This window comes from Chrysochloris asiatica, unplaced genomic scaffold (genome assembly GCF_000296735.1).
Source record: "Chrysochloris asiatica unplaced genomic scaffold, ChrAsi1.0 scaffold00183, whole genome shotgun sequence".
NCBI classification, from domain to species: domain Eukaryota; kingdom Metazoa; phylum Chordata; class Mammalia; order Afrosoricida; family Chrysochloridae; genus Chrysochloris; species Chrysochloris asiatica.
In genome coordinates, this window is record NW_006408701.1 from 2,552,348 (window position 1) to 2,562,667 (window position 10,320).

Genomic DNA, 10,320 nt, shown 5'->3' on the forward strand with positions numbered 1-10,320 from the left:
ACATAGAAACATTGTGCTCCAGTGTGGCAAAAGAAAAAAAAAATTATATATATATATATATATAATTATATATATATATATACACACACACACACACACACACACACAAAGAAAAGAATCTTAAGTCCACAATTTAGACCACACAAAAAAAAAACTTAGCCCCAAATTGAGAAATTTATAAAAACAATTTACACATGGTTATTGACCTAGTGAAAACCTATAAAACATTTTCAAAACAGTAACTTAGTCAAAAGATATCACTTTTCTTAAAAATGAAATTTTGTGCAAAACAAATTTTTTAAGCTAGAAACAAGACTTCCCCCTAGTAAGAAGCCAAAAGAGGCATGGAAATAATGTAACTAACTCTGTTAGATTTAGAGCATGTAACCAAAAGGCACACACATATGATTCATATATTAATATATTTTCATGCAGAAAACTGTGCATGTTCACAATTATATAACAAAAATACAAACAGAACAAAACATAAAGCTTAATGTTTAGCAACATTATTCTAGCCACATTCCTTTCTAGTCTCAAAGTCCAGGGTTTACTAGAGCATCAACACTACCGCTCAAAAAATATATTATATTTGAACTTTCAATAAAAATTAAAAAAGGATGTCAGCCCAAAGCACTATAATATTTTTTCTGTTCTGATACATATAGAAACTTACTGATATGTTTATCTTAAATGTGATTTCAAATTAAGATACATTTTTCCTTTTATTAATAAACACTTTGATTGCTCCAGTGAAGTCAGCAGAGAGAAGAACTTCGGTGTTATCTGTCTTCATAATACCTTCAAAGCACAAAAAAAAAAATTTTTTTTAGTTGCTATTATAGGGAACATGAAGTCTGCAACTACAATTGTCACATGCCCAAGACCCTCCACCTTCAGGGGAAAGATTCTCTCCCTACTTTTTTTCTCTCTCTCTTTGAAGGGCTTATTTCTGTACTGTTATCCTATTATACCGCCCTTCCTTTCTGAGGCTCATTTCCATTTACCTGTCATAGCTGGTGTTTCTCTGGCTTGAGATATATAGGTTGTTATTGTTGTTGTTAAGTGCTGTTGAGTCGATTCCGAATCATAGCAACCTTGTATTGCGTTTCCAAGGAATGGCTGGTAAGTTTGAACTGCTGATCTTGTGGTTCAAACTGACCTTGCGGTCCAGTGCCTTACTCTGTGTCCCTGGGGCCAAGATACCTGGTTCCAGGTAGTCCAGGTCTAAAAGTCACCTAATGCTTCATTTCATGGCAACTGGCTAGTATGTTATTTAGCATCGAGGTCTAGAACACTGGCAGAGTACGATCAGTTGGGCAAGAGGGGTCTCTTATGAGGCAGATTGTAAGGTTTAGTCTAAAGCAGACATCTTGAAACTGCCATGAAATGAAGTAGATGCGTTTGTTTTGTTAATTCTGACAGCACCTTTTGATTTTCCAGTTTGTATTGAAAAGGGGCTAGGCAGCTATGCTGAAGAGTAAAAAACATTTCGCAAAACAAGCTTAGTGTTAACTACTTCTATCACAGGTAGGCAAAACTGTAGATTTAAGGAATGATTAACAAGGATGACAATAGCACAAACGTTAAATTCGATTGTGTGTACAGGGTGAGCTAGGCAAAATGGTTTCACTTAAATTTGCTAAAAACATACCCTAAGCCTTTGAATACACCTTACCACTTTTCAACATATCACAAAGTAATGCTGCACAAGTAGCCGCAGCAGCACAAGATTGAGGGTGAGAAGAAAACAATCAATACAGCATATACATGAGAGAGATGCTTTATAGGAGAAAATTCAAATGAAGACAACATGTATGTTAGCTAATTCCTACCATAACCCTGTGAAACTACGTATTACCACCACTGTACATATGAGGAAAACAAGCTCAAATTGCTAAATAAGTCAAGAATACAGAGACTGGACAATAAAATATATTTGGGGGGCACTTTAGGATAAGCACTGGATTGCTAACCCCAAGGCTGGCAGTTCAAACTCACCAGCCGCTCTTTGGAAACCCTATACAGGGTCACTATGAGTTGGAACTAACTCGATGGCTCTTAACGGCAACAACAATACCTTTGAGTTTAAGTGTTTATTATTAAGACTTTTATTATTGTTGCTATGCACTGTCGAGTCAATTCCAAGTCAAAACTATCCTAGAGGACTGTCCCATAGAGTTGGTTAGACTATAATCTTCATTAGACTGCTACATCTTTCCCCCATGGAGCTGCTGGTGGGTTCAAGCCATCAACTTTTAAGTTAGCAGCCAAGTGCTTACCCAGTGCACCATCATGGCTGCCTATAGTACACCTGTTGCTGTTGTGAAGTGCCATTGAGTCAAAGTCATCCTGCATAGTGTTCTGAGGAGCAGCTGGGTTTGAACCGCTGACCTTATAGTTGGCAGTACAATGCTTATCCTACACCAGAATCCCTTAATAGATACCTAGTTAGGTGCAAAACAGGAAACACAAATCTGAACACAATCCTAAAGTCATCTCTCTTTAAAAAGGACCCAGTGAAATAACGGAATTTTAGCTTCATTAGATTTTAAAAAACAAAAACACAAAAAATCCCAACAATGTTCTTTATTTGCCACAAATTCTAACAACTAGAATTTCCTATGGAATATGTAAGGGAAAATATACAGCAGGTAAAATGTATCACTAGGAAAGAAAACAAAAAACAAATTATTTAACTTAGAAGAGAGAAGTTGGGTTTGATGCTGAGGCATTTTGTAAGGGTTTAATAATTCAGATTTGCTGTACTTTTAAATTTGATAAATTAAAAGAAGTGCTAAACTGAACTTCACCTCTGTTTATCAAAATTTTTCTTCACTGAGAAAAGAAATGGATAGTATACATGCTACTACTTGGGAAATGATTTGAGATTAAATATCCACACTTAAGAACTTTTCAGCATACTACTTGTACACTGTATCTAACTGTTGAGGCTTTAAGCCTCTCTCAAGGGCACTGTAATACAATGGTCAATAAGACATATAAAGCCTCTGTCTGCAGGGGGATTGCAGTTTAGTAGGAGAGACAGATTATTAAAGAAGTTTATATTTCTATGTCTTGTTTGCATTTCTCCAAAAAGAACTGTTGGCCACAATGAACTAGGAAATTTCAAAATGATCATATTTCATTTCCAGGTGAATTGAAAAGAAATACAATTTGAGAAGAATATCTTACTGAAATGTTTAGAAACCGATTTCCTACAACCATTCTCTTGTACAAAAGAAATATTCTTCATATTCATGGAAATCTCAAAATACCCAGTAGTCGTTGATTGAGACTACTAAATGCTGACTACAAAAAATATGTTACTAGCTGCAGTTGAGTTGGTTCTGACTCACAGTGACCCTCTGCACAACAGAAGGACACACTGCCCAGTCCTGCGCCATCCTCACAATCATTGTTATGCTTGAGCCCACTGCTGCCACCACTGTGCCCATCCATCTCGTTGGTGGTCTTCCTCTTTTTCGCTGACCCTCCACTTTACCAAACAGCATGTCATTCTCCAGGGACTGGTCCCTTCTGATAATATGTCCAGAGTAAAAATCTAAGACAAAATCACAGTGCCTACCGGAGGGCATGGGATCTGAAACTTCAGGGTCTTCCTCTTGATCGTTGTCTTCAGCTTTTTCAGGCTGCACATCCAAAGATAACATCAAACTTGGGTTTGGAGCAAAGATTGCTGACGTAACGACTGCATTATGTGCTGAGAAGAAAAGTTTTTTTCAGTGTAACTGACAGACTTGACAGTAAACATCAAGACAAGAAATATAAATGTATTACATGCCAAATACCTTAGAGCAATAACTTAGAACTATTTAAAAAACAAAAACAAAAAACCCCACCAAAAATATTTTCCAAAAGAATACCACATAAAAGTTCTGAGATTCCATGACTTCTCAAATTCTACACAAGTGCCTATTTTTCCTTAGTATAGTAAAACCAAACAAGTAAAGTCAGGCACAAAGTAAAAGCAGTTATAACTGTCAAAGCGATGGGTCTGGTGTTGATGGGGATAGGATTTTATGATTCAATTGTGAGTAATTCTTATCAGGACTAATGGCAATTAGTCACAACGGTAAATGTAGAAGAGGTGCATCTAAAAGGGTGGAGCAGTTAATCTGTCATTTCAGAACAGAGGACCTGAGGACCATGAAGAGGGAAGAGCATGAGAGGAGTGAGGGATCCTAACCAGAAAAGTGTAGACAACAGAGATGGTGGCAGAGGCCCAAGGACTGAGAAACGCAGTGTGCCTGAGGGCAGGAGGCTGACTGGCTAGCAAAATGTGCCTTTTGGACATTTAAATAAATATGTATTTTCAATATGGAATGTGTACATCAAAAAAAAAGGTAGTAGAGGTAAATACTGTTAGCTGATGGTACATGCAGGGGATTGTAATCATTGCAATGATTTGTTGAATGTAAAACTGATGATCTGCCCTATAAATCTTTACTCACTCAATTCACAATAAAAGTTTAAAATAATAATAATAATAATAATGCCTTTACAAATTTACTTCCAGTACATCTTCATTTTAACTTTATTCACTAATAAGACATGCCAAAGTAGGTATGTAGTTACCTTTAATACCTTCCCAAAAGTCATTACGGTCTCTCCTGACTGAAGTAAACTTGCTTAGGTCATGGTAAGTACTCCAAATATAAACATACTTATCTTCTGAACCACTAACGAGGTAAGTAAAATCATGGCTAAATGCAGGAGAGAAAGGAATAATTAAAAAATATATATATCAACATTTTGTGTTTTAGGTTTTGTTTTATCAGAACTTCCTACCTAAAAACCACCTAAGAGAACTTGTTGGACATGTAGACTCCTAGTCTTTCTCCTCCAGAGACTTTGCTGAGGTCTAAGATGGGGACCAAGCATCTGTATTTTTATTAAAGCCCTAGGTATCTGTGATGCTGGTTAGCTCATACTGGCTGAAGGGATGAAACAGAGAAGCTGTGTACTTCACCAACTGGATTACTGAGTAATTACTGGGTAGTTCAGGAAGAAGAAGAGAAATGATAAAGTTGGAAAGAGGGTTAGAAGGAAAAAGGGGGTGAGCTACCCTACTTCAGAGGTGTCCTGGTAGTACAGCAGTAAAGAGCTTGGTTGCTAAGCAGAAGGTTGGGGGTTCAAACCTATCAATGGCTCGGGGAGAGAAAAAAACCTGTGGATCTGCTCCTGTAAAGATTATAGCCTAGGAAACCCTGTGGAGCAGTTCCCCTCTGCCCTACTGTTGTTGCTAAGTGTGGTCAAATCAGTTTTGACTTATGGTTTCCAAGGAGCAGCTGGTGGGTTTGAACCACCAACCTTGTGATTAGCAGTCCTGTGCTTAATCTATAATGCCATTCCAGGAGTTCCTCTGTCCTATAAGGTCACTGTAAGTCAGAATCAACTCCATGGCAATGGGTTTTGTTTATGTTTTTGAAAAAGTAGAAATATAGGAAATTACTTCAGGATGCTAAAAATGCTTTATTGGCTCCTGTACATAAAAGTATCAAGGTCATAGGACAGTGTGAGATGGGGAAATAAGCCTTCTCTTAAAAGAACAATTGGGAAAAGGACAATGAAAATGTTTACACAAATTAAAACATGTAATCAGTCACCAAAGTGTACGTGTACACATTTTGAGTTTATAAAATAAAATAAATTATTCGTAAACAGCTTACATAAAAGTATACATGCAGAAAGCTGGAGCTGGGGGTCTTCTAATCCTGGCTCTGCAACTAACTTACTCAATGTGACTAAACAAATTGCTTAATTTTCTAGTTCTTATTCTAATTCTATCTATAAGTGAATAAGGTAAGCGTTATGTGATGGTAAAAATAAGATACCAGGTGTCAGAGTGCAAAGATAATGCAACCATTGTAATAAAGCTGTTGTTAAGTGTTGTCGAGTCAGTTCGGACCCATAGCGTTAGGGTTTCCGAGGAGCAGCTGGTGAGCCTGAACTGCCGACCTTATAGCTCAAATGGCTTTGCAGTCTGGCGCATTAACCCACAGCACCACACCAGGACTCCATAGGGTTTCCAAAATTAAGGTATAGATAAATAAATGAAAAGTAGGGAAGTAGGGAGAAATGTTCTAATCCTTTTTTAGGATATACCTGAAACTTGCTTTTATCTGGCTGCTGCTGTTGACATAACCCTTATACTTCATGGACAATGACAAATCTCTAAGGTCATATAGTCTGATTCTGGAGTCATTTGAAGTTACCAGTATCTAAAAAAATCAAAAGAAAAGTTTAAAACATCATTGAAAATCTAAGTTGAGCTATAACCCTCTCAAAAGGAGCTACACAAACAGGAAGAACAAATACTCATATATACCTCTCAAATTAGAAAAAGACAGTATTTCACAGGGAAGGGATTATATTATTTGCCAAGATATTAAGAACTAATTTTCAGGAGTCTACATACAGTATATGCAGAGATGGTTCTGATAGTGTTGTACCTTATTTTCTCCAGGTAAAGGCTCAATGCCAGTAATTTTTCTTCCAACTCTGTTGCGACCTCTGGTAGATCGGACATGTATTTGTGTATGGTATTTCAAATGCTAAAAAAAAAATTTCATAAATGAGAAACATTAGAACTAGGATAGAGCCCCTAGTTCTAACCATCAGATTCAGTTCTCAGATAGATATGGTATTATATGCCCCATTTTACAGATAGGATAGCTAAAGCCTAGAGAGGATCAACTTGTGTAAAACTACAAGTGTTTTCCATAGTATCAAATTATATAAAATCATCAGGTACCTCTGTATCATAGAATATACATCTGCCATCGTATGTCCCAATAACTGCATATTTGCCATTCTGACAGAAGTTCGCAGCTGTGATCAATTTTGTTTGACCATCTACTTCATTCCACAAAGCTACTTTTTTGTCAGGTATATTCCAAAGGCGGAGCTTTCCATCCAATGACCCACTCAGAAAATACCTGTCATCCTAAGAAGATGGTAAATGGGAAAACTTTCATTCTACCACATCAAGAAAAACTCATTAGCAAATCAAAACATTATGTATACTGGAAATAGCATTTAAAACAAGTAGATTACATTTTTAAAGTACTCTCATTAAAGTAGTCTGCAAGCAAAGATTTTATTCACTAAAAACAGTAGCAACAGTTACAATTCTCAGTATTCAGCTGGAAGAAATGATGTCCTCATCACTTTATCATATTCTTAAGCTACCTTTTATGTGTATGGATGTCAATAGATGTGTCTGAATAAAACAGAAACATCAGTTACTGGCCGGTTGTTGCTAAGTGCCATCAAATCAGTTCCGCTCATAGCAACCCTGTATAGGGTTTCTGCGAAGCAGCTGGTTGAGTCTGAATCACCAACCTTGTGGTTAGCAGTTCAATGCTTATCGTAAAGAGCCACATCAAGACTCCATAGGACCAGCCATTATTTGTAACTATGACAACACATCAGCAAAGAAGTACTTCACTATTGAAATGCTCATCTTGACTTGGAACCAGGGATTTTCAAATAGGAAGAATTTGGCCCTAAAGGGGCATCTGGCAATGTCTGGAGACATTTTTGATTTTCATAACTGTGTGGAGGGTGGTGCTTCTGGATGCTGAAAAACACACTACAAAATAGATAAAACAGTCTGTTCCCCTCTACCCTCAACAAAGAATTACCTGGTCCAAATGTCCATAATGCCAGTGTTGAGAAATCCCGTTCTACACAAAACCAATCCTATTACTAAGCTGATCTAATCTTTGGCAGTATAAGAAGTGAAGATTAAGTAAATGGGATGCAAACAAGAGGCACAATCTTTACTCTGTTTGACATCATTCTTTAAATAAATCAGATATAAAAGGAAAAACGTTATATGATGGCATCTGGAATATTATATGACGTATCTAGAATAAACGAGTGCAGAGAGACCAAAGTTTATCAGTGGTTATCAGGGGCTGGGAGAAGGGAAGATGAGGATTTATCACTTAAGTGAAGGAAAAATTTTGAAAACAGATGGAAATTATGATCAGACAACATGGGGAATGTAATTAATGTCATTGAATTGTACAGTTAAAAATGGCTCACATAACAATGTGTTGTTTTATATATATATGAAAGAATGGGAGTTAAACATATACAAATGACATGGTTGGAAATGCAATTATACGTCATTGTAAGGATGCAAATCCTCCACTTATTTTAATCCAGCTCCGGAGTCCCATGTGAATTCTCCTGTACTTACAGTGGTAAAAGATGAATCCAGACATTGAAAATGATTAAGAAATGATATACAGATTAACAATGCTTTGACATTTGATAGGAAGTAAGTATCTCTTTTAATGAATTTTGGTCCGTAACTATTTTTAATTGTATCCTCTTTGTCTCTGTCCTGCTCAACCCTTCCAGTTTTCCCACCCAAGTACTTCCTTTTCTCATTTATACACCTACTGCTGTCTCTTCTTCCATCATCTCCAATCTCTGACTTTTACTAGGATACTTTATGACCTACTTTTACCCTTCATATCTCTAAAAATATTTTGAATAACTTTTTGTTATATTTAGAACGTCACACTCCCAGTTCTGATTCAAATTAGTAAAATAATGATTTTCTTTCTTAATTTTTATAGCAAAAAGAAACACTAAATTAAGTCGCTTCCAACTCTATGGTTGTTTTTTGTTTTCTGGAGTTTAGTATTTTGTAGGGAAGCCAGGTTCCCTCACCTTCTGATGGTGTAAGAGCAACAATAAATGGTAGAAGTGGTTACTTACTCTTGGATGAAAAGCGATGGCAGTGACAAAATCTATATGTTGAAAACAGCAAAGACATTCTCTCCTGGAAATGTGCCACAACCTGACTGTTTTATCCATTGAAGAAGAAAGTAGAAAGTAGTTCTGTGGAGAACAGGACACTGATTATTTTACCACCATATTAAAGAAATAATAATAATAAAAAAGCCTACTTATACAATACACATGGACTTTCAAGTTATGTATCTCAATAGTTTAAAAAATTATTATTATAATGATTGCATGCAACACCAGAAGAAAAGCCTAGCCAATTAACTTGGAGGATCTCATTTTTTCCTAAACAGTTTTTTTTTAATGTTTTATTGTGAATTATGTGATAGTTTACAGGGGAGAACATTAGTTTTAGATTCATCCTATCGTATATTGTTTCATTGCCATGGTCACAATCCCCTCCATGCATCATCAACCAACCAAAGGGTATACCCTGAAAGCCTGCCCCCTGGTCATCAGCACACAGCCCCTCTCCCTCTCTGTCTTTAAAGTCCCCAGCTTCTACATCTCTCCACGTCATCACCTCTGCCTCCATCTCTGGCGTCACTGCTTCTCTGGGTAGGGTCCTGCTCTCTGCTCTTCTCCCTTGATGGTCCCAGGGACCTCTGCTCCTAGACTGAAAAGTTAATCACGCCCCTCCTTGCTACAAAACGTCTACCTTTACATTTCCAACCCTCACAATCAGTCCTGACAAGAATTATTCACTATTGTATCACAAGAGACCTAGCCGCATTTCCTTTCATCAGCCCCGCCTAGACAGATTAGATACGACTCAGTGGAGATTCTACCTTCCTCAGTGCCTTTCCTAAACAGTTTATCACCATATTTCATTGATTGTAAGACTTTTTCACATTATTGTCTCTGAAATTAGGATAGATCTTATAATGCACATCAAAAAATTGTACTAGTCACCCTAGGCACCAGGCAGAGGACTAAACTGAGCCTTAGGTGACATAGCCTTTATATATGGGAACTTAGCTATGAGTATAAGATATCCATTCATTTAATTGTCACTTCAGTTATTTTCCACATTGTTCACACTGATGAACTGCAACTCCCATTAGGGTCCCTAATTTTCACCTGAAATGTCTTCTTAAAAGAGTACCCTACAGTGCAACATGAGGATGAAAATTTATTGTGTACCTGTCACATCCTAGGCAATGGCAATTAAGGTGTGGAAATTGTCAAATTGCTCAGAACAAACCACAGAATTTTCAAAGCTAAAAAAGAGTGGTGGTGGTGGTGGTGGTTATGTGCCACGAAGTCGGTCCCGGCTCATTGTTGTTGTCAGGAGCCATCGAGCACAGCAGAAAGAAACAATGTCCGATCCTGGGCCAACCTCACTACCGCTGCCACACTTGATGCCATCAATGATGCCACCTGGCCAACCCATCTCGTTGGGGGTCTTCCTCTTTTTCTCTGACCCTCCATCGTACTCAGCATGACATCCTTCTCCAGCGACTGTTCCCTCCTGACAATATGTCCAAAGTATGAGAGACGAAGTTTAGCCATCTTGGCCTCCAAGGAGCA

At 37.4% G+C, this 10,320-nt stretch overlaps 1 protein-coding gene across 3 annotated transcripts in view; it reads right to left on the reverse strand.

The window, feature by feature from the left end:
* Nucleotides 1-294: 294 nt before the first annotated feature.
* Nucleotides 295-10,320, reverse strand: part of WDR44 (WD repeat domain 44) — a 122,776-nt gene continuing 112,750 nt past the window's right edge. Inside the window, exons 14-20 of one of the 3 annotated variants that reach the window (XM_006872110.1) lie at nucleotides 8,761-8,883; nucleotides 6,779-6,970; nucleotides 6,477-6,578; nucleotides 6,130-6,245; nucleotides 4,600-4,727; nucleotides 3,590-3,724; nucleotides 295-801 (exon numbers count right to left, since the gene is read on the reverse strand). In XM_006872110.1, coding sequence (XP_006872172.1) covers nucleotides 707-801; nucleotides 3,590-3,724; nucleotides 4,600-4,727; nucleotides 6,130-6,245; nucleotides 6,477-6,578; nucleotides 6,779-6,970; nucleotides 8,761-8,883 — 891 coding nt within the window. In that variant the 3' untranslated portion in view covers nucleotides 295-706. The remainder of the gene's footprint in view (nucleotides 802-3,589; nucleotides 3,725-4,599; nucleotides 4,728-6,129; nucleotides 6,246-6,476; nucleotides 6,579-6,778; nucleotides 6,971-8,760; nucleotides 8,884-10,320) is intronic. The other 2 variants (XM_006872111.1, XM_006872112.1) reach the window with 2 other exon arrangements.